A 25,196-nucleotide genomic window follows, 5' to 3' on the forward strand; every position below is an offset into this window, starting at 1 on the left:
AAGATCCCAATATTGTAGTTGATAGAAAGATAAAGTTACGAGCAATGAATTTTGTTTTATTGGCTAATGATCTGTATAAAAAAGGGATCGATGGAAGTTTGTTAAGATGCTTAAGTCAAGATGATCAGAATATTGCCATGGGTGAAGTCCATAATGGAATATGTGGCGCTCATCAGGCAAGAAAGAAGATGAGATGGGTATTATATCGAAATCATGTATATTGGCCATCCATGATAAAGGATTGTATTGATTATGTGAAGGCATGTCAGGAATGTCAGAAAAATGGTTCGATACAACAAATTCCAGCAGCTGAATTGCATTCAATAATAAAGCCATAGCCCTTTAGAGGTTGGGCTCTGAATTTGGTTGGGTTGATCCACCCTCCTTCATCAAAACAACACAAGTTTATTTTAGTAGCTATTGATTATTTCACAAAATGGTTTGAAGCAGTTCTCCTAATAGAAGTTGGCCAAAGTGAAATAATAGACTTTGTCGAGAAACATATTATCCATCAATTTGGAATTCCTCAGACGTTAAGTACTGATCAAGGAACCATGTTTACTAGTTAGAGAGTTAAGAATTTTGCGGCCTCGAGGAGTATTAATATGGTTACTTCAACTCCTTACTATGCACAAGCTAATGGGCAAGTAGAGGCAGCGAATAAAATCCTGATAAGTCTGATTAAAAAGCACATCGGAAATAAGCCTCGAACATGGTATGAAACTTTAAGCCAAGTGTTATGGGCTTATCGAAATTCGCCAAGAGGATCAACAGGAACTTCACCTTATAAATTGGTATATGGCCATGATGCAGTATTACCATTTGAAATTAATTTGAATACTTTAAGAGTATCAAGACAGAATGATTTGCCAGTTGATGATTATTGGAATGCAATGTTCGATGAATTAAATGAATTAGATTCAGAGCGAATCCTTGCACTTGATAATATAATTCGACAAAAAGAGTGTTGCTCGAAGTTACAATCGTCGAATTAAAGAAAAGTCTTTCAGGATAGGCGAGTTAGTATTAAAAGTCATTTTACCGATGGAAAAGAAATCAAGATTTCTGGGTAAATGGTCCCATAGTTGGGAAGGTCCCTTTCAAGTAATAGGGACATATTTTGGAAATGCCTATAAAATTAGAAATATCGAGTTAGGAAAAGTAGTTAATCCGATTAATGGGAAATACTTGAAACATTTCTATTGTTGGCAAATATAGAAGTTCAACATCCATAAAGATCAGAAAAGACAGAAATCATTACAAAATGAAATGAAACTTGAGAAGAAAATAAATTCAAGGTGCTATCAGCCTCGCTAAGTCTGCGCGCAGCTTTGCTCTTTTATTTTCCAGAATTGAAAGCATTTCAATTTGTCTGAACTTGTCAGCTTGGATTTTCTCAAGTTATTTCTCATATTCTCCCCGCTTGGTATCAATTGAGATTAGTTCCTGAATAAGGTGATGTTGTTCTTGTTGGGCTGCAGCCAGAGGTTTGGCTATGGTGGCTCGATTTCAGCGTATGGTGGCTAGTTGTTCTTGGATCTGTGTTAATTCTACTTCGAGTCTTGCTTCTTCTTGATCATGAAAAGCTTGAACAGAAATACCATGAGAGATTCTTAGATCAAATTCCTCACGAGAGGTTTAGATTGGTTGAGCAATTGCAAGACATTGTTCTATATTAGATTTGGCTGTAGCTTCTTCACTTTCAGTTTCTTGGAGTTGAAATTGAGATACAACGCTTTCATTGAGAAGTTGTTTGAACTCTCGAATTGAAGCAGAATGTGGTGTGTTAGTTGGAAGTTCAAGAGAAGATTTCAAAAGATCTGCCAAGAGTTGGTTGAGAATTGTATTATTAACCCATGTGGTAGGTGGATGATCCAAGAGTTTGATGAGTGATCGAAGTTGTTCCCAAGTGTCAGGATCTAATTCGATTGAAGGCCTTGATGTAGTAGGTCTTGAGATTGCTGGTACAGGCACTAGCACTTTGTTTTCTTGAATAACTTTATTCAAAACAGAGAACAAGTCATCCAAGGTAGCACTAGTTGTAGTGGTAGGAACACTTGATGTTCCAGGTCTTGGTCCTAGAGGGGTTTGAAGATTAGCTTGAAGTGAAGGATTAGGTTACAATTCTAGAGGGGTTTCTAAAACCTTGGATCGAGAAGAATCTAAATTGGTGGTGTCAGCAGATTTAGAAGCAGAATCGGAGTCTGGGACCATTTGGTTCTCTTCAGAGAAGGCAGCTTGATTGTTTGGTGAAGTTAATTCAAGTCTATGGGTTTCTTCTGGAGAGTGCTGTAAGGGATTTGTTGTTGGATCAATCACCTATGTTGTGTGAAGAAGAGATGGAAAAGCGGCTGGAATTGGTTGAGTGGGTCTTGTGAATTGAATTAAGTTGTGTGATGTGGATTGTTCTTGATTATGTTGTTACGGCAGAATTGGTTGGTCAAGAGTCCCAGTGGTTGAAGTCGAGTGGGCAACATTGATAGGCTAGTACAGAAAGTACACAGTTATTAGTTTAAAATTTATTTTAAATCAAAGCATGATGTGTGTAGAAATAATTGTGTTACCTGAGGAAGTCTGGATCTTGGTACTAGCTGAGAACTAGGGTCAGAATCGGCTGCGTCTTCCGATGGGGAGGAGACAGTAATAGCTTCCTTATTGGTTGGTTCACTTTCATTAGCGCTCTTACTTGATAACAGTAGCACTAACTGATAAGAGATTCAGAGTTAGGTATATATATATATATATATATATATATATATATATATATATATATATATATATATATATATATATATATATATAATTTGTAGTGCCTTCTAAGTTAGAAGGAAAAGCCTAAAAAGGTTAGTTACCTTTTGGAAAGTTCTGGTGGGAGTTCTTTTACTTTTGTATGGTGGTGGTCGAGCAGTCTCAGTTTTACTTTTTTGAGTTCTTTTTGGAGAGCTCTCAGCAACAGGGGCAGTTCAAATAGTAGTTTGTTGAATTTCTTCTAAAGTACGAGTATACTTTGAATAATAAGCAGTCCACCATTCGAAACAGGATTTGGTGATGAAGGAAATGCGTTCATAGATCAAGAAATTAAAACGATCCCTGCGCTGTTGGTTTTTCAGGAGACAAGTATTGAAATCTTCCTGAGTTGTTAAAATAATGTGGCAAAATGGATCATCATTTCGAGGCTGTGGTATTGGAATGGCTTGAGAAAACCCCAGTTGTCTGGTTGTTAAATGAGGGGCGTATAGAGTTATTTTGAACCTTTCTTTTTTGTTTGAAGGTAGTCCTATTGGAATCACTTGAACAGCCAGTAAGTTCGCCCAACTTCGATTTGTAAGTTCACTCTCTTCATTAGTATCGGAAAAGAGTAAACGATCCAGCCAAGCAGGGCCACGATTGCAGTGCAAAAAGGGGGTAAAATTGAGTTGATCATTGTCAAAATCTTTACAGGAATGGAAGAGAGAAAAAAACAGCACAGAATTTGTCTTCATCTGATTGGGCATCCAGAAATTGGGTTTGATTTCAGATAATCGAAAACCTTCATTGTATTGCTTGTTAGTACTCCCACTATCAGGTTTTGTCATAAAATTTTCAAAAATGGCATTGAGCCATAATTGAAGAAGCCATAGAGGGCCTCCTGCACTAATTATTTTATTATCTCGAAGGTCACAAACAAATTGACCAAGCTCTTCAAAAATGTGTCCTAGAAGAAGCTTTGCCAAATTGAGAACTTTTTCTTCGTGAAGGAGAACAGCCAAGGGAAGGTAGAGTTTCGACATTTGTATGCTTCGAGAGCAGAACAAAATTGCATTTAACCAATAAAATAAGAAGGCTACATGTTAATTTTCGATTATTTTTGTACCTTCTGCACCCATATTGTGGGCAATGAAGTCACTATAAGAGCTGGTCAGAACAATGTTGTATTGACGCCTGGATTGCATGTCAGGAGTACAGTCTGAGGAATTGATTGAAAGCCCTGTAATAGCAGTTACATCAAGGAGAGACATTCCAACCATTCCGCAAGGAAGGTGGAAGTTGTTGGTTGTTCTGTTCCAGAAACAAGTCATAGCCCCAATAATCCAAGGGTATGTGATAAGTGAGAAGTGAGAGAGCCTTAATAGTTCATGAATTCCTAAAGCTCTCCAGTCCGCATTTTTGGTAGGTTCAAGACGATGATACCAAGTTGTAAAATCGTATCCCCGAGGATTAATCTTTGGATTGTTCCTGAAGGACTTTTGGTTGATAAAATGAGAGATGTTGAAAGGTTGGTTTATCAATAAATCTTCCACTTTGGCACTTGGAAAGAAAGAAAGTTTTTTATTTGCTCTTTCAAGGGATTCAATTGGTCTAAGAAAGCAATGTGTGTCAGCACCGATTGTAAAGGAGATTAGAATTCTGGTATCATTAGTTTGCAAATGAGGATCGTCAATGACTTCGTCATTGACTTGATTGAGGATGCAAAGAGCTGGTGGAGATGGTGGTGCTATTTATGGGGCCTTTACCCTTGTCTTAGGTGGCAGCTTGAGAAGAAGAACTAGCCATTTTTCTAGGAGAGGAAGTAAGAATGAACGTTGAGGGTTTCTGTGAAGAAATTTTTGGTACAGGGAAAATTTAGAGAATGATAAGGTTTGAGAAGTTCAAACAAAGGAGAAAGTGATGGATTTAAAGTATTATTGTAGCCGTTACTGTGGAAGGAATGCGAATAGAGGTAACTTCGCAAGGAAGATGAAGTAATGGAAAGAGAAAGCGCAAGTCTCGGGAGATGTGTCGAGTGGATCAGTAGTAATGGGAGAGTTTAACTGATAATTATTACTGATTTGAAAACTGACGTCTTTTGGATTAAGTGCTTTATTGTTCGACAATGATATCGAAGGCAACCACATTAATCCAAGGGGGCAGTTTGTTGATGGAAAAATATTTTCAATAGAAGTGAGTTGAATCAAAATGAGTTAAGTGTGGTTTCTCGAGAAGACACGCGCGTAGGTATGAAGTTGGAGGTAATTAGCACTGATTTGGATTTCGATTGTTTTGTTGATCGAGTAAGCCAAATTGAGTAGAAGACTCAATTCGAGGAATTGAGTAAGGCCTTCGAAGAGCTGGTCGAATAGTTGTGGAAGTGAGAAGGTTAGTGGCTTTTATCACACGAGAAAAATATGGGGAATATCTACAATCATGCGGCGGGAACGGTTACCAAGAGGAATTGCATTTCAAATTTGTAATTTTATTTAATTGTAATTAATGATAATTTAGTTGTCCATTATGTAAGTCAGCCTATAAATACTAGGAAGTGTTAGGGAATAAGGGTTGGAACTTTCACTCAGAAAAAATACTCAAGCACACTCACATCCCAACGATTTCCTAAGTCTGTAATCGAGTTATCTTTTCTATAGGTTCCTTCCATCTTCATTTCTCTTCTTTAAGTTTACTTTACTTTTCTGTAAATTTGACATTTCAAGTAATTTTATTTTCTAAGTCTTTTCTATTTCCTTTGTCCAATTTATCTTCGTATCCCTTAATTTCTATGTTGAAACCTTTGATCTAATCAAAGGTATTTTATTGTTTTCTTTTAAATTTTGCACATTTATTCTTCAAAAACTTTATTTTTTAAGTTTCGTTTATTAATTTATAAACTTTCTTTATTTTTACTTTTAGTATTGGTCTAATCGAAGACGCTTTGATGCACTTATAAAAAACTGGTACTCGCATAGAAAAGTAGGTTTCGCTCCCAGATCATTAGATATCAAACCACCATCGATTTGTAAAAAATCAACAAAACAACTCCATATTTCAAATACCACAACTATCAAATGGTTATTTTATATTCTTAATATTGCCACATTTCATCATAGTAGAACCCCTTTAGCATAAACCTTTGATTAAAAACAACCGTTAACCTCCTTGGTATCCATTATTTCCGATATTGTAACACTAACAATCAATATTTTTTTTCATTTATCCTTATTATTATTATTACATTTATCCTTATTATTAACTATATTATTATTATTATTGATCTTATTATTATTATTATTATTATTATTATTATTATTATGATGATGAAGACTCTTCTTATAATGTTATAAATTATTTGCTTTTTATAATTTAGCAACAAATTTTTATTGTAATTAGTAATATTTTTTTAGTGTAATGAGTATTTTTTTAGATTTTATATTTTAACTATAATTATTCTATAAGAAAAAAGTTCATTACTTTTGGTAAAAATATTTTATTTTAATTATAATAAAAAGATGGCATGTAACATATTTTAATTATCAAATTAATAATATAATAGAATGAGAAAAATAAAAAGAAATAGAAAAAGAAACGAAAATAAGGAAAGAGAGAACGAAACAAAGAACAAAAAGATAGAACGGAACTCATTAATTTTATAAATAAATATTTTATTTTAGTTAAAATAAAAAAAATATTATATAATATATTTTAGTTGTAACAATAATAATAATAATAATAATACTAATAATAATAATAATAATAATAGTATATTTTAGTTGTAATAATAATAATAATAATAATTGTTAGAAAAAAGAGATTGAACTAGAGAAAGGATTGTGTATTATTCAGAGTTGTGTTTAAAGTACAATGTACAAGGGGTATATATAGCCACTAGAATAATCAAAATAATAAAAGCACAGAATTCTACAATTAATATACAGATATGTTGTATAAATATAAATGATACTAATTGATTCTAATGATTCTCTAACATCCCCCCTCAAACTCAAGTGGGAGCTATGAACACCATCTTGAGTTTGGATAACAGAGTCCGAAAATGAGTCGGATAATGAGCTTTTGTGAAGATATCAGCAGTCTGATCCAGTGTTCCAACATCAATGAGACGAACAACATCAATAAGAATACGTTGCCGAACAAAGTCACAATCAATCTCAATGTGTTTGGTGCATTCATGAAGCACATGATTATGGGCAATCTGAATAGCATTGCGATTGTCACAAAAAATATCAGTAGGAAACAACTGAGGAGCACCAAAATCTTCGGGAAGCCAACGAATCGAGACAACCTCAGCAGTGGTGTCAGCGAGAGCACGGTACTCAGCTTCTGTGCTTGATCGAGCAGTGAACATTTGCTTCTTAGCACACCAAGAAATGAGAGCGTCGCCAAGAAACAAACAGTAACCAGTAGTAGAACGACGATCAGTGGGATCACCAGCCCAATCAGCATCGGCGTATGCCTGAAGGGACAAAGATGAATGGACAGAAAAATAGAGGCCATGAAATAGGGTGCCTTTGATGTAGGGAAGAGTGCGAAGAACTACCGCATAGTGAGTAGTACGAGGAACTAACAAGAACTAGCTAAGTACATGAACCGGATAGGCGATGTCTGGTCGGGTGACAGTCAAGTAGACGACACCTCCAACTAACTGTCGATAAAGAGTAATATTATCCAAAACAGTGCCATCCATAGGGGTAAATCGAACATTAGGCTCGGGGGGAGTAGACTCAGTGGACTATCTGTAATTCCGACACGAGCAAAAAGATCTGAAGCATACTTTACCTGAGAGAGATAGATGCCATCATCTGTGGATATGACCTCGAGAGGGAACCAACATCTTTCATCTCAAAGGTATGGTGAAGGGAGCCTTTGAGATTGGCGATACCATCAACATCATCTCGAGTAATAATCATGTCATCAACATACAAAAGCAGAAGAACAACTCTACATTCACTTTTACGAATGAAAATCGCATTCTCATGAGGGCTGCAAGTGAAACCGAGATTGCAGATAGTGGTGCTAAACTTGTCAAACCATTCACAAAGAGCTTGCTTAAGACCATAAAGTACCTTGCGAAGGAGATAGACTTTGCTAGAAGGACAAGAATAACCTGGAGATGGTTTCATATAGACCTTCTTTTTCAAATCTCCATTATGAAATGCATTCTTTGCGTCCATCTGACTGAGAGACCTTTTTTCAGAGCAATGGCAAGAAAAGCCCGAACAGATGTGAGATGAGCAACAGGAGCAAAAGTCTCTTCATAGTCAATACCATACACTTGCGTACAACCTTGAGCAACTAAGCGTGCCTTATAACAGTCAATAGAGCCATCAAAGCAAGTCTTGATCTTGTATACCCATCTACTGCCCACAACTTCCTTATTAGAAGGAGGGTCAACTAAATTCCAAGTGTGTGCTTTTTCAAGTGCCTGTATTTCTTCATGCATTGCTTGTTTCCAATTTGGATTTGTGGAGACTTCTTTGAATGACTTAGGTTAATATTGATGAAGAATAGTAGAAAAGCAACGATAATAAAGAAGATGAGGAGTTGGATTTCTTACCCTAGAAGAACGAGTGGTAGGAGGAGGTGTAAGAATCGCAAATTAATTAACCGATTAATTAACGTAAAATAATAATAATTTAATTACCCGGAATAGGTTCAAAATTTTAGAATATTAAATAGAAAATTTAAATATGATATTTGGACTCATTAAATTTTTCTGAGTTAAAAAATGTAATTTTCTTCGGAAAATTGCGTAAAAACGCATACCGGTAAATTGACCAGCAGTACCGGATTAAGTCTGTCTGGTATTGTGCGAGAATAATTAAAAACAGTAGAAAACCTTAAAAAAATATTTAGAATTGAAAACCGGGCACTAATTTTAAATGTTTGGCCCAAAATTGGGCCAAATGAAGCAAAAACACTAATGGGTTAGACCGGGCCAAGTTGGGCCCAAGCCCAACATATAAATACACTTAAAATGAGCCATTTCAGCCCATAACCCACCCACACACTAAATCTAGCAGCTGCAAGAGAAGAGAGGAGAAGAGAGGGTGTTACTATTCACATACAACTTCCGGTAGCCATAACTCGAGCTACAGTGCTCCGATTTGCGTGTCGTCAGTGGCTACGCAAAGCTCTTGCCGAACCCGTTAGTTCTATATAACATTTGTTGGTAACATTTCGAATTTTCATCTCTTTCTCTCTGGCCTAAAAATCGAAAATGTGGGTAATGATTTTGAATGAATTTTTGTGTTTTGATTGTTAAGGTAGTACTTAAGGTTGGGCTATTGGTGGTTTGTGCCCAAAAACACCATTGGGTTGAAAGCTTACTTGGGCTCAAATTGGTGTTTTGTGCAAATTGGAAATCGGCCAAGGTATGGTTTCAGTTTTCTCTATGTAATATGTAATATCTCTGGACACTTAGGCTGGTAGACCTTAGGATAGGATTGAATTGGTTGGTAATGAATGTTGATATGTCATGATTTTGATGGAGGTATGATTTTGATGAATGTTGAAGTTAATTTATGATGTGGGATTGAAAAGGATGAATTTGGATATTGATAATGATTTATGAAGTGTATTGATGTTGATAAATAATGAGAATAATAAAATGATGCTTTGAGTTATAATAGTTGAGAATTGGAGACTTGAAAGTGGGAATTTCGGCTGGAAATGGGTGAAATTGTATATTAATAGGTTGAAGAATGATTTGAGAGTATATGCATATGGTTTAGGTATATTAGGACTCTTCTGAAAGTGGAATAAGTATTTTTGGATTAAAAGTTTGGTAAAATTGAGGTTTAGTGATTTTTGGTAAAATTGGATTTTAGGCTAAATTCGACGGATCATATCTTGAGCTACGGTTTTTGAAATTGAATGATTTTTATATCAAATTAAAGATAATTCAAAAAGCTTTTAAATGGTTTATATTTTTTGGAAATTCAAATTTTGTAGAAAAAGATATGATCGTTGAAATTTGGTGTTTGAAATCTGAATTCTGTGAATGCTGCAGAATTTTTTATTTCTGGTCTGTGTGCGCATGCACACCCTGTGGTTTTTTTTAAACTATGCGCACACACAGCCTTGTGTGCAAGCACACGTGGGGATATGGCAACTACTAGGAGCTCTAGCACGCTCTGTGCGCACACGCAACCAACGAAGCTTTGTAAGTTGTGCCCACGCACAGCCTTGTGCGCACGCACATGTTGGAAGGTGTATTCTGTTGAGGGCGTTCACACGCCTTGTGCGAGCGAACAGAATTGAAAAATTTTACTCCTTTCCCTGCACACACCTCTATGCATACACACAAATCTTGAAAATCCTCCTGGGCCTGCGCACGCACACCCTTGTGCGTATGCACACCCTTGTGCGTACGCACACTACCCTGTTTTTTCAATAATTTTTTTTTAATTGTTTCACCTTCCTGACAGGCTTGTAAACTTCTGTGACACCTATCTAGGACTTTTTGGCTTGTTTTGAATGTTATAACATAGAAAAGGTCTTGGGTGGAATTATTTTGGTATTTCCGGTAAAAGTTAGAGAACGGAGGCTTAGGTTTCTGGTGTACTGAAAATGGGTTTGGTTGAATGAGAAGCATGCGTATGGTATTGGTGATTATTGATAAGGAATTGTGAAAGTGGTGAACTGGTGAGTTCTGAATGAATTGTGATAGCGGTGAACTAATGAGTCTGGGAATTGGAATGGAATGATCGATCCATGATATATTGAAAAAATGATTTCTGAAAACTACTGAATCACTATTTTATATTGAGATTGTTGAGACGCTATGCGCCTGACAGGGATGGTTTGGTTGGATCCTGCCTGTCGAGGTAGCGGCGGCGTAAGGGGGGTGGTTCGTCCCGCATACGTTGAAATGTGAAGTCCGTGGCAATAGTATCCCGCTCACATCCCTTCGGATCACTAGAGTGTGCAAGCACAAAATCCTGGACGGTGTTTTGAGCGCCATATCTCAGGGGTTCCCATAGTGATTCTGAAAGGCGACATTTCCATGGAGATGTGTCGAGTTGGCAGTTGAACTAACAATATGATATCACAGCCAATAGGGCAGACATTCATGGTGGCCATTTTCTATATGGTTGCTTACTTTGTCTACTTGCATTCTATGCCTCTTGTATAACATGCATAATTGCTTCTTGATTTACTTGCTATACTTGATTATTTCTTGTGTATTACTTGTATGTAATTATTTGTGCTTTCTACTAGGATTGAGGAGGCTCGGTAGGCAGTGGCGATGGGATCGCATGGCGGTTAGGATGGAGAAGGCTGTGGGACAGCGGTGAACTGATAGTTAAAAATCCCTTAAGTTAGTTTACCCCCTTTTTATAAAGGTGTTAAAGTTATGGTTTTAAATTTTAGTATGCTTTAAGTTGAATCTTGTGTTGATATGAAGCTCTAGGATTGCCTCTGGCGTCCCGTGGTCTTATATCTTACATTACTGAGCACTGTTACTATACTGAGAACTTCCAGTTCTCATTCCATACATTGTTATTGTTTTTCAGATTCTGGTCGCAACGCACCTCGGTGAGTTACTTTGATGGTGACAGAGCGGAGGATTCTTTACCATATTTTAGTAGTCTCTTGATTTATTTTTATTAGTACTCTCACTCTTATATTTATTTGCCTTAGAGCCTTACTTTTTGTGAGATATTCTGTGTATGCTTTTTACGTTCAAAACTCTGTATGTCAGTATTAACTATTCGGCCTAAACTCCGCGGGCTGTGGCTAGTATCTTATGATCGTTATACTCTTATATTTTGTTATCTTGTACCTTTATCTTGTGCCTTAAGTTTGTAGCTTTGTTCGTGCTTTGTAATTCCGTATTTGAGCTTATTTTCTAAATCGGGCTTCTAGAATTATTATTTCTTCTACTTATATTTACGTATAAAAAGCCTTAGGATTGTCATAATCTTTGATTAACCTTTGCTTTACGGCATGAGGTAAGGCTTAGAGTAATTAGGGTTTTACAGGAGGCATGATGGTAGGAACGCCGTCCGGTCTGGAATCATCGAGAGATAGAGAAGGCGGAAGAGCAGGAGGCTGTAGAGAGTGACCCGAGATAGAACCTGTAGAATCATCACTAGGAAAAAGGTCAACATTGGGGTTAGTGAAGAAAGGTGACTGAGTAGAAGGAATGGACTTAAAGGAGGAAAATCAAGAAAACATGTGATGCTCCTAGAAGACAATTTGATGAGATATACAAATACGTTTAGAGAGTGGATCCCAACAACGATAACCTTTGTGTTCAATGTCATAACCAGGAAAATAACACATGCGAGCTCGAGGTTCAAACTTACTATGTTCATGAGGCTGAAGAAGAACGAAACAGATACAACCAAAAACTCGAAGAGAACAGTAATCTGGAAAGGTATGATAAAGACGCTCAAAGGGAGTAACATTACCAAGAACAAGAACAGAAAAAGGAAATCTATTGATAACATGAACAGCAGTAAGAACAACTTCACCCCAAGTACACTCAGGACACGAAAAAAAAAGAAGCACTGCCTTTGGGAGATCCACGTACCATTTTTTGCTTTGGGTGATATAAGTAATATTTTCATGCCTTTAGTTTATCTAAGTAGTTTACCCTAATTAATTTTATGACTGATTTTCGACGTATATATAACATAGTTGAAATTTATGATACCAGAAGATCATCACCTCATCACTTTGAAATTTGAACAAAACTTTAAACGGTATAAAAAAAATACAATAAAAAAGTATTTTTTTAAAAAAATAAAATTAACTAACTAGCAGCTTAAATTAGTATCTAAAAATTTTTTAAATACCCTAAATTTTATTTTATTTCAATTTTGTTCTAAAAGTTTTTGATTTGCATCAAATATACTCTTGACGACTAATTTTTCAAAAAATTTAGAACCAATTCAACAATAATTTTACAAAAACAATCATTAATCAAATAAATCAGAAATAGTTACCATACATTATTATTCGATTAGTCCTAAAATATTTAAAAATTTAATTGTCAGAGATATATTTGATACAAATTAAAAAACTTTTAATAAAATAAAAAAAAAATTAAACTATTTTAAAAACTTTTAACTGATTAAAAAAACATATATTTTACCCAAAGTTTTAAAACTGATGAATCTATGTATTTGATATTGTATCATATCCTGTATCTACTCCCGTATCCGTGCATAAATTAAGTTTGGGTGTAGATCAAGCCTGCCATTAGTAGTGTTAAGGAAATGTACCACAAATGTAAAAACATCTCTGCCATCATGAGGAAAAGAAACAACATGCGTTGCATAATGATTATCATAAGACATTTTCGTCAACGATAATTGGGGAACAGGAAAAGTGAAAAGATGATTCCCCAAAAAATGATTTTAGAAATGTTCATTAGGAGATCATTAATATGTAAAGAGAAAATATCGAATCAGACCATCATTTTCCTAAATAATGATATACACAACAAAATCACTACAAAACTAGAGAGAAAAAGGAAGGGTAAAAAAAAGTGACCCTCTCTCTCTAAACAAAAATGAACAAAACTTAACTAAATGGCTTGTTATGTAAGTAACAAAATTTTACAACGAAAACTAAGTAGTCTTTGGTTTAGTTCCGGTCACCCTGGAGTAGAAGAAAACACCAGCAAGAGCTATAACAGTTCCTGCAGATTAAAAAAGCAATTTACAATCTCAGTATATAGCAACTTCAACACAAATTTTCTTCACATAGAAGAAATTCTTACCAATTGCATTGACAAGTGAGACAGGTGTACGGAAGAACAAGATAGAGCTCACAATAACCACAACTCTCTTAGCACAATTTGCCACGGAGTGGGTAACAGGTGACACCCACTGTAATATCATGTAAGCAACCTGCACACAAATACTCCCATTCACGAAAACAAAAAGGTTATATAATTCAGTCCAAAAATACAGAATGACTTTAGATAAATTTAGAGACTAGACCTTATTTCTGTTTCTATGACTTGGTAACAAACCATGATAGATGGACACCGGACACACATATATATAAAATATAAAATATTTTTTAGATAATGATATTTTGATATTTTATTGATATTAAAATATAAATTAATTTTTTAATTATTTATAGTGTTTTATTTTAATTATATAAAATATTTAAAATATTTTTTATTTTAATAAATAATAATATATACTATTTTTAAATTTATTCAAGAATACATGTTAATAATAAAGCTGGACACGCTGATATGTGATGGTATTTAAGTGTGTCCAAATGTGTCTCCAAAAAAAAATTTCTTTTTATTAAGACACAATTAAATACAACAGACATACGTGTCGGACGAATGTCAAAGAGTATCGTATCTGAAATGTGTCTGACACACGGATACGGCAACTAAGCAAAGTGTACATACTTGATAGGTAACAAATACTAGAAGTTCTTGACTAAGCAAACTTCCCAAAGGTTTTAGTATTTCATGAGAGATACTCAAGAGTTCAATCTAGTATGTCAACAAGTATTTTACATCAAACAATAGTATGATAAGTTTGCGTTTTTAATTTTTCTTTTCTCATTTTCATTACTTCTATTTTTATGATTGTATAAACAGCAAAAGTAAAGAAAAAAATATTTACTATTTTCATTGTTTCTTTTACAAATCAGACTGAAGTTTTTTTGTTTTAAGTTATTGCTCATGAGTTATGATTTATGAATATAAGAGAAAAACTCACTTGTTGATATGCATGGAAACAGAATGCAGCAAGAAAAGATCTGATGTACACTTGTTTAACATTTAATCCCTGCCAACAAAGATCAAGTGAGAAAATATATTAGTCCCCTCAACACCATAGAACATAGTATATTCTGGTTTATGAGAATGCTGATTGCTAACACCAATTGTATCAATTTTAAGTTTTAACCCTCAAGTAATATTATACATATACTCACAGCAGAATGCAGATAAGCAGGGGTAAATATGAAACCCTCCATAATGAGAGTCAAAGGTGCCGTCAATAGGAAGGACATAACTGTAATTATTGAGAAGAGGGTAATGTTGTCCATTGATTCCTAACAAGAATAAAATGACTTGTCAATGTCACTTTCTGCTTGTATATGACATACAAGTTAACAGTATATATGCAAAAAATATAAACATAAGTGGAATTCATGCAAAACTTTTGGAAATGGCTTTAGATTGTTACCTCCTCCTTAACCATGAGCTTTTTGCTAAGAACATTACGAGATTGATTTGACAAATTAGAAGCCATTGCACTCCAAAATCCAGTCCTTTATATATCATGCCGGGAAAAATATGCACATATGAGAATTCAAACGACAAATACATTCTAGTAAATATTTTCAGTTTAATTACTTTGCTAGTTCTTAAAGTTTCACCAAATTTGTAATTAACTCCCTATACTTTAAAAGCTTTTACTTTTGTTCCTACACTCTCTTCTGTTCCACCAGAAGGAGGGAGATCGTACCAATTGAAAGAGGCCTCGGTAGCAGAAGCCAGTGCCACCCCACCAGCAATAGGCACAAGGGAGCCAATCACCAATGCAGTAGGCATCTATAAGGAAGTTCGAATTAAAATAGAGTTATTAAGATTAGAAAACAAAATTCAGAATTGAATATTAAACATTCAATGTGTTCATTTTTTTATTCAGCTAATTACAATTATTATAAGGATGCTGGGGTTAGGCAATAACCTCTCGAAGGAACATAGCAGAAAGGATCACAGAAAAGAAAGGCTCCATTGCCTTTATTGTATGTGTGAAAGACACAGCAACCTTGCCAAGACTCATATTAGTGAAAAGATTCCCCAAAGTATGTACCACAGCCAGTGGCAATATGGCTGCAAGCTACCATGCCAACCAAGAAGAAAAAAATTATATATACACCCAAAAACATAAGCAACACATCAAGTAAAAATAATAAAACGTATAAGAGTAGCATAACAGATAACAACAACAACAACGACAACAACTCATTTGAATACATATATCAATTTAAATACCTGAGCACCACTGAGGTTTGGCCTCTTGTAAAGATTGGAACACCACATAAAGGACACAAGGGCAGCCCCAACAGCAAATTGAACCGCGGTGACAGTTATAGGAAAATGGTACACCTTCAATACCTATATGATTATAGCCAACATCACAGCATGAACAAGGTTAAGTACAATTTCAGATTTACTTTTAAGACGCAAAAAGAAAAGTTCATGATGATATGTGAGTGTTGACCTGTTTGTTGTAGATGTTGAAGTATATGTTAAAGATGATCCAAAGACCAAACAAGGCTCCTAGCTTCAAAGCTCTGAGCAAAACGTCGCCGCCGCTGCTGCGGTTTTCGCTGGCACTCTCCGCGGCAGCCTTGGGGACGAAGCGATCGGAGGGTAGTTTGAAAGAGGATGAAGAAGAAAGAGGCCATGATGGTGTTGCTGGTTGGCGTATGAATGAACATGAAAATGAAGAATCCACATTGATGATGTTGGCTTTGGAACTGAAAGAGGAAATGAAAGAAGAAGAAGAGACGGAAAGATGGTGGAGGAAGGGTTTGCGGAAAGGGGTGAGGGAGAGAGTGAAAGCCGAGCTCTGCATGTTTGAAAATCCGATAGAACAGAGCAGCAACAGTTCATTAAGGTTAAGATTTATTGTCGTATATTACAGTTTGACTCTCATGAACCACTTTTCCTAAGGTTGCATTCCTTTTGGCAAACCTTAGGGAATATGAAATTAATCAAGGAAAGGTCGTGTGGATCTCAATAGTTCTCGTGATCTTTTCAAAATTATTATTGGTATGTTAGATATTTCTAAAATGTAAACAAAATATATGGTTATTATTAATTAATTATAATTATATATATTTTGATTATCTTAATTTTTAAATAAAAAATGTGTTAATTATTGATAAAATATTAATCCTAAAACCTCTTTGATAAAATATAAGTGTAGTGAACTATTTTTTTAATTTTTTTTTCATTGGTGGGTATATCATGTTTATACTTTATACTGCGTGGCCATTGCCATGTTCTGCTTTCTTTGTCAATGGGACTTGTCTTTTTAGGAGAAACGTGTCAAATTTGACCTTATTGAACTTGAAAAGGTGACATCAAATAATGTGGTTAGAGAAGAAAGGAGAAACACTCGAAGCTAACGAATGAGGAAAAGAAAGTGAAGTGCGACTTTTGATCCTCTCACCATTATATGGCCGGCGGCTACCTTCCTTTATCTTTTAAGTGGAGAGATTGAGGCCCTAATGGGCAATTAGAATTAGGATAAGCTACAATAATTAAATTAAATCTATTATTTATTATGTATTATATATTATTAATTCTAAAATCAAAATATACTATATATTTTTTTTCATTGAAATTGAAATCAATTTTTTTTTTTAAATTAAAGAATTGTCTCTGTTTTTCTCTCTCATTATTTCACCCACTCTATCTCTCTTATTCATGCATCAATTTTATCTCTTTTACATATCATTATCAATGACTAATTACAAATTTAACAATCAAAATATGCAACATAATATTCTCTAATTTCAATTAAAATTGAAAATAAAATATTAAAATCGAAATTGAAATATAATTATATTATATTATTAATTTAGCGACCAAAATATGTCACATGACACTCTCACATTAAAATTAAAATAAATTTTTACCTCTAAAATTAACAAATTATCTTCCTCCAATCTCTTATCTATCTCTTTTCCCTTCTCTATTTTTTCTATATTTCTCACTCTATATATAACTTATAATTTATATTTTATATTACTAATCTGACAAATAAAAATATATCACGAAATATTCTTTCATTACAATTAAAATAAATTTTTTCTTTCCAAAATTAACAAACTCCCTCTTTTCTTCTTCTTTATCTTTTTCTCTCTTTTCCCTCTTATTCACTATCTCTTTCTATATTTTTATTCTTAAAAAAATAAAATTAATAAAATAATATAATTTAAATAAATTCATAAAATTATAAAAAATACATTAAATTTATAACTAAAAATTAATTTTGTAATATTATTTACATAAAAATATATTATTATTATTATTATTATTATTATTATTATATGTATATTTTTTTAGTATTTTTTTATTTAGTTTCAAAGTTTCACCACTTATATTTTTAATATATACTTTCACTTCTCTTCCTTTAAATATTTATAACATATAATTTTAAAAAAATACTAATAATGTAATTAATAATTAAAATCAAAATTTAATTATTTCAAAAAAATTAATTTTGAGTTAATTTTATAATTATTAATATAAATTTTTTTATACTAATATCTAATTTTATTTATATATATATATATATATATTATTTTAAAATAATTAACAAAGCATGAAAATTAAATATTTTTATTTGCGTAATAGATTTAACATTTAATTAAATATAAATGTATACACATTAAATTCTTTCATTTTAGATAACGAATACTAAAATCAATTATTAGTAAAAATTAAACTATTTCACATAAAAATAGTAACTAAAAAATTTATTATTTAAATTTGTTACTTATTCAGACTCTAATCTTCTTTGTTGATAGAGACTTTTTTTATACAATCTTTTTATAAAAATAATTTGATTTTATAAATCTTTAATTTTTTTGTCATAATTTATAATGTCAAGATAAAATTAACATAATTTTAAATTTATATATCCACAATGTTATTAGGGACAAAAATATTAGTTAAATTAAATTAAAGTAAAGATGGAATGATATGATATATGGTAAGAAAAGGAGGTGAGTTCGGTTTCGCTATTGATAGGAACTAGGAAGATTTTGTTAATGAGCAATTTTCTTTTCCGGTAAGCCAACTAAGAATATTATCTCCTTTACGTTTAGCTTGTTTTGCTCTAAAGCCAACTATAAATAAGATGAGTCATGCATTCATCTCTTTTAAATCATTTTGTTAATTTCTAACTAAAAAATACAGGTATTATATATATATATATATATATATATATATATATATATAAACTAAATAAGATATTTAAGATATTATAAATTAGTATAGTATTGGTTTTATTTATTTAATTTTATATTAAATTAAATTACACTGTTGGTCTATAAATATTATTATATAGAGTAAAATATTGATTTTATTTTTAATATTTGGAGTAAGTTTTAAAGTTGTCCATAATATTTAAATCGTTCTATTTGAGATAATTTTGAAATGTTGGGGACTTAAATAAGATAAAAACAATATATTACTCTTAGAAAAATTACCATATTATGTTAAGTAAAATAAATTGTATTACGAATTAAAGATTTTCACTCATCATAAAATACTTGTAGAATGATTAGTAGATAAATTTTCAGAAAAAAATGAGTATGATACATATATGTACTAGAAGTCTCTGGTACGGATTGTGAGATGGATTGAGAACTGGCGGGTTGAGGCGGTTGACAGATCGTTTGATTGGAGCAATAGGGGATGGTACCTGCAAAGACACTCCGACGCCCAAGTCAGAATGGATCTGAGAGGTATAAAGTGTGTAGGACGAATGACGTACCTGAGGGGGCTTTTGGCTTCCCTTTATATAGCTAGTGAAAGTTATCTCATCTTATCTTATTTAGCTAAGATAAGGAATGTATTTGAATTTGAATATTGGTTAGAAGATGTGGAGGCCGGTTTGGGCCTTCTAGAGATAGGGGGCAGGGACAACCCCGGGTATCCGGGTCGGAAAGCCATTCCGGGTGCGGGACCCGAGGGTCGGATCCGTAACAGTTGCCCTCACAGTGGGAGAGCAAGCAAGGTCAATCTCAACGTTAGAGGATTTGTGTTTTCCATTTGTGGATTTATTTTGGCCTGCTAGAAGAGGAGCCTAAGTCCAGAAGGTCGGTCAAGAGGTGGTTCCGGTGTGGGGCCTGGGAACTAGGCCCATAAGTGAGGGAGCAAGTGAGCTTGGGGTCGTCGCTTTCTATAGTTGTAATTTGGGAGGCTCGTAATCCGGTTTTTCCGGTCAAGGTCGGGAGCCGCGAGAGTTTTGTGGTTGCTTTGGGGTTCGGTGTTGGAGACCTGTTCGAGTTTTGGTCGGTTTGGGAATCTTATGATGTGCTTGTTGTTCTTTCCGAAGGAGAGTTTGTTAGTTATATTTTTCCAGGCGTCATGATGGCATTTAATGCGATGGGATGTTTCGGTCTTCCCTCCCATTTCTGTCTTTTGTCATTTTATTTTTCGAAAGCATTTGGAAAATTGCTTCTCTTTCTCTTCTTTGCTCTCTCTCTCTCTCTTGCTTCACATTCTCTCTGGCTATTTTCGAATTAGATTATGGTAGATGGTAAATTTGGCGTTTTGTGTTTTTCTACTATTTTCCATCGTATGGCTTTGGTAGGTTGAAGGTGGTGCTCTCTCCTTTTTTAGGTATGTCTCGGTGGAGGAGTGAGGGTGTTGGTGCTCCAATAGTCCTGGCCGGCGGCGTCCCCTCGACGTACTACTCGAGGAATTCTGATGTTTGGGGGACGCTGTCTCGAATGACGGAGGTCGATCTCCAGCAGCTCCATGACCAGGGAGCGATATGTGGGGGTGGCGACGCTGAGCGTCAATACGAGCTCGCGCTCTCCGGGGTTGACGTGAGGGTTTGTTATATAAACCCTAACTCGCCCCACCGTGCCGGATTGGATATGGGTATTTGAGTCGATATTCACGCGGCTCGGTGTGCGGCTTCCCTTCTCCGGTTTCGTTGAGGCATTGTTAAGTTGTTGTTTCGTAGCACCATCCCAATTACACCCAAATTGTTGGGTGGCCATCTGGACGTTTAAGCTCGTTTGCGAGTATCTCGAGCTCCCATTTTCGGTTGATGTGTTTCTATTTTATTTCCTGTGCATCCTTCCAACCAAGGACATAAGAAGGGATATGTGTCGTTTAGGGCTCAACCTAATCAACGTATATTTGTCCTTTTTAAGGACTCTTTTCACGGGTTCAAAAGGAAGGGCGTTGGTTCACGACATATTGGAACTTTGGTGTCGGGGCATCGTATTTGATGCGGGTCACCTATGAGGGGCTGTCCTTAAAAAACAAGGACATCGCTGAGGTCCTTTGGCACATTTTTGGGGAGCGTCCTTTGAACCCTCAGGATTTCATGGGAGATCCGGCAACTTGCCGAACTTATATTGGTGTGTAACTCTTCTTTTATTTTTCTTTATTTTTAAGGGCATGTGACTTACGTTTTTCCTTTTGATTTTTTTAGTTCAAATGGTTGTTGGTCTGAGTACCTCGGCAAGATTAAAGGCCACCATGGACCAGGAGGTGGGTTCGGATGCTTTCTCTTTCACTCCTTCTACCCGACCTCAGGAGGACTCCCAAACTATCTCCCAGGAGATGGTCTCCACTGGGGGTTGGGGTCCGATTCTTGTTGGTCTGGTGTTCGTGGAGACCGAGGAGGAGGTGATAGTTGTTTTAGTTTCCGAAGCATCTCGAAAGGAAGGCAGCAGTGAAAACTTCGAGGAGGAGGGTACAGTGCCCTCCGTGATGGATCGGAGCTTGGATGCTCTGGCCTTCATTGATCAGCATCTCCTTCTGGGCACTGAAGAGTTTTTCGAGGATTGCGACATTGTCGGGTAAGCGAAGTCGGTGTACTATGCCCTCTTCCGCTCCGCTGTGATAGTTCAGAAGGCGGAGCCAGTGATAGCCCAAGTGAGCTTGCTGGATACAAAGCTACGTTAGGCCTAGGATGACATTGGCAGGCTGAAGGAGCAATAGGAGTCGCCGGAGGTAGCTCGGCTGAAGGCTGTTAAGGAAGCTGAGGATGCTGGGTCCAAGCTGCTCTGCTTTTCTAAGGCAGAGATTTGGCTTTTATCCTAGCTAGGAAGTGAGCGAAAGAGGGCTTCAGATGCTGAATCCTGGGCTGCAGTTTTGCTTGCCAAAGTGAAGTCTCTGCGGGTCAAAGTGGCGAGCTTGAGGAAGGAAAAGGCGGAGCTACTGGCCGACTTGAAGGGTGCAATCTCTACTACCTAGGAGACGATGCGGGCCCAAGCTTTGGTTCTTGCGCTAGATGCGGATGTGTCCGTGATGGGGGTGTTCAAGACCATCCAAGATAACCAGATCGTCGAGTTGGAGTAGAGTATTTTCTTTTATTCTAATGCTTCTAAGTTTGTAAGCCGTTTTGTTGGCTCAACAATTTCATTTTGTTAGACTTCGCTTTTGTTATAGTGGGCCATTTGGCCGTTAATGTGACACTTGCCTTTTAGTATCTTTAAGTCAATTTTATAACTTGCATATTTTGTAATAGGACCGTCTAGGCCATATTTTTGTGCCTTGTTTATATTGATGGGGCCGTTTGATGACAAGTCATTTTATGCTAGTTTCACAAGCATTTTTCACTTGTTTCATTAGGTTTTATGCACTTTCTTGCACAATAAGTAAGTGGTTGGAGTGGAATTTCATATTTATCTTGATTCAACCAAACATCATTAATATTATACAAAATCATGAGATTTATGCAAGAATTAAGTGATTATTATAAACGATGCAATTTCTTATGATTTTGGTGAGACTTTGATTTCTTGTTTGATTGATTTTAGGTGAGAAAGTGAAGAAAAGAAGAAGCACTCCAGAGTAACATTGCGTTCAAAGAAAGAACTTCACTAGCGACGCGCACGCGTACAGGACGCTTACGCATCAGAGGCAATTTTCGAAAACCTACGTGTACGCGTGCATGACGCGTACGCGTGGAAAGGATTGGCGCTCGTTTTAAAAATAGAGCACTACGTTCATTTACTCAGCGTTTTCGGGCAAGATTCAAAATTGGAGGCAAAGTTCTGCAAACGACGTGCACACGTGCTTGACGCGCACGCGTCAATGGTGCCTGAGACGAAGCACGCGCTTGCGTGAATGGCACTGAAGCCTGGATTTGAGATTATACTACCCATGGGCACGTGCAGAGGACGCGCACGCGTAGGCAGCGCTCACTAAGCTAACGTAGCGCTCAATAAGAGAACGCTATTAAAGATGCGCACGCGTACATGACGCGTATGCATCGATGAGCAAAAACGCAAAAGGACGCGGACGCGCCAGAGATGCGCACGCGTGGGTGAATGAACTTTGCGCTCACTTAGAGAACGCAACGTTCCACTAGAAGCTGCAACAAAGTGCCATTCTGATCCACTTCTCCACAGCATAAAAAGCCCACTCCAAGTACGGGAAGCCAGAATTGGAAAGTGTATAAATAGATAGGATTTTGATTTCATAGAGAGCTCTCTTTTTAATTTTCATTTGGAGAATTTTTAGCATTGGGATCAGATCTAAATTTTCTTTTCTGTTTTTCTTTCTCTTTTTTGCAATTGTTACTTTCTATTTTTAGGTCTCTGGGATTTCGGATTGAAGAATTCTTCTGAATTTCTTCTTTTCTGTTTTGTTAAGAGAGCATTTGAGATCTTAGTTTTCTTTCTGTTTCGTTACTCTTCTAAAATTTTACTTTTTTGTTTTGGTACTGAAGTCCTGAATTAAATTCTGTCATCTGAGAGTTCTTTAGTTTACTGCACTTTACATTTTCCAGTTCTGTTTGATTCCCAAACACCCAAATCCCTTTATTCTTCATGCAATTTAAGTTTCCTTGCAATTTAGATTTAGCAATTTAAATTTCTTGCACTTTAAGTTACAGTCATTTATCTTTCTTTCAATTTAAGTTTCAGCTCTTTTTAATTCCTTGCACTTTAAGTTTCTGCAATTTACCTCTTCTACAATTTAAGATTCTGTCAATTTACTTTCTGCATTTTGTTTTCATGCAATTTATTATCCGTTAATCAAAATTTCACCAAATTCATCAAATATTCGCTTAACTAAATTCATCACCATACTAAAGTTGCTTAATCCATTAATCTCCGTGGGATCGACCTCACTCTGTGAGTTATTACTACTTGGTGCGACCCGGTACACTTGTCGGTGAGTTTGTGTGGAATCGTTTTTCCCTCATCAAGTTTTTGGCGCCGTTGCCGGGGATTGATATAGATTGACAATGAATAAGTAGGGTGATAATCTAGATTAAGCATTTTTTTCTTTGTTTTGTTAAGCACACTAACTATTTGAGATTTTGTCTCTACTAATCCTAACTGCACTCAAGGAATAGAGTGCTCTATTTTTGTTTCTTGTTGTTTTGGTTACATGTCAGGAGGGAGAAGAGGTAACTCCACTTCTTTTGATCCTGAACCAGAGAGAACACTCTTGAGATTGAGAAGAGAAGCAAGAGGGAAGGGCATAATTGGAGAAGAAGAATCAGAGGAATAGAATCAAGAGATGCAGGGCAATCCCCCTAATCCACCAAATGAAGGGGTGGCTAATAACAATGGCCAGCCTCAAAGGAAAGTTCTAGCCTCCTACACCTTCCCCAATGCAAGAAACTATGGAAGTAGCATACTCACTCCAAATGTTCATTCAAACAACTTTGAGTTGATCATTACACTGGTGTAGAACAACTGTTCCTATGAAAGAGGTCCCTTGGAAGATCCAAATCAGCACCTAGCCATCTTTCTGAGGATATGTGACACAGTTAAGACAAATGGTGTACATCCAGATATCTATAAGTTGCTGCTGTTTCCATTTTTCCTGAGGGATAAAGCAACTCAATGGTTAGAAGCATTTCCCAAAGAAAGCATCAACAACCGGGAGGATTTAGTGAGCAAATTTTTGGCTAAATTCTACCCACCTCAGAGGATAATAAGATTGAAGATAGAGGTGTAAACCTTCACCCAAATGGATGGAAAATCACTTTATGAGGCCTAGGAAAGATACAAAGCCTTGATTAGGAAGTGCCCACCAGAGATGTTTAATGAATGGGACAGACTTCAAAATTTCTATGAGGGATTGACTTTAAAATCTCAAGAAGCTTTGGATTATTCTGCTGGAGGATCAGTACAACTAAGGAAGAAAGCTAAGGAAGCTCAGAATCTCATAGACACTGTGGAAAATAACCAATACTTTTATGCTCATCAAAGGCAACGCCAACAAGCTCAAAGGAAGGGTGTATTGGAGTTGGAAAGTGTGGATAACATCTTAGCACAAAACAAGGTGATGCATCAACAGATCCAGCAGCAAATGGAGATGATGGCCAAGAGGATTGATGGTCTTCAAATTGCAGCAGTGAACTGATGAGCGGATAATTTATACGCTTTTTGGCATTATTTTTAGGTAGTTTTTAGTATGTTTTAGTTAGTTTTTAGTATATTTTTATTACTTTTTATGCAAAAATCACATTTCTGGATTTTACTATGAGTTTGTGTGTTTTTCTGTGATTTCAGGTATTTTCTGGCTGAAATTGAAGGACCTGAGCAAAAATCTTATTCAGAGGTTGAGAAAGGACGGCAGATGATGTTGGATTCTGACCCTCCTGCACTCGAAGTGGATTTTCTTGAGTTATAGAGGCCCAATTGGCACGCTCTTAATTGCGTTCAAAAGTAGACATCTTGGGCTTTCCAGCAATATATAATAGTTTATACTTTGCCCGAGATTTGATGGC

The 25,196-nt window shown here is 35.6% G+C and overlaps 2 protein-coding genes across 3 annotated transcripts; one reads left to right on the top strand and one right to left on the bottom strand.

The window, feature by feature from the left end:
* Window positions 1–605: 605 nt before the first annotated feature.
* LOC112741646 (uncharacterized) lies at window positions 606–995 on the top strand. Its single transcript, XM_025790737.1, has one exon. The coding sequence runs from the start codon at window positions 606–608 to the stop codon at window positions 993–995; it is 390 nt and encodes a 129-aa protein (XP_025646522.1).
* Window positions 996–13,098: 12,103 nt separating this feature from the next.
* LOC112695335 (phosphoenolpyruvate/phosphate translocator 1, chloroplastic) lies at window positions 13,099–16,728 on the bottom strand. Of its 2 annotated transcripts, none has more exons than XR_003150376.3 (9): window positions 15,966–16,728; window positions 15,737–15,859; window positions 15,429–15,581; window positions 15,204–15,289; window positions 14,922–15,006; window positions 14,668–14,787; window positions 14,451–14,519; window positions 13,481–13,623; window positions 13,099–13,399 (listed from the first exon to the last, which is right to left on the bottom strand). XR_003150376.3 is itself a non-coding variant. In XM_025747646.3 (9 exons), the coding sequence occupies exons 1-9, from the start codon at window positions 16,320–16,322 to the stop codon at window positions 13,329–13,331; spliced, it is 1,194 nt and encodes a 397-aa protein (XP_025603431.1). In that variant the 5' UTR covers window positions 16,323–16,728; the 3' UTR covers window positions 13,099–13,328. The 2 variants fall into 2 exon arrangements, 1 of the variants encoding a protein (XP_025603431.1); XM_025747646.3 differs by having other exon boundaries at window positions 13,481–13,610.
* Between the last annotated feature and the right edge of the window lie 8,468 nt (window positions 16,729–25,196).

Source organism: Arachis hypogaea, chromosome 1 (assembly GCF_003086295.3).
Source record: "Arachis hypogaea cultivar Tifrunner chromosome 1, arahy.Tifrunner.gnm2.J5K5, whole genome shotgun sequence".
Classification (NCBI taxonomy): Eukaryota; Viridiplantae; Streptophyta; class Magnoliopsida; order Fabales; family Fabaceae; genus Arachis; species Arachis hypogaea.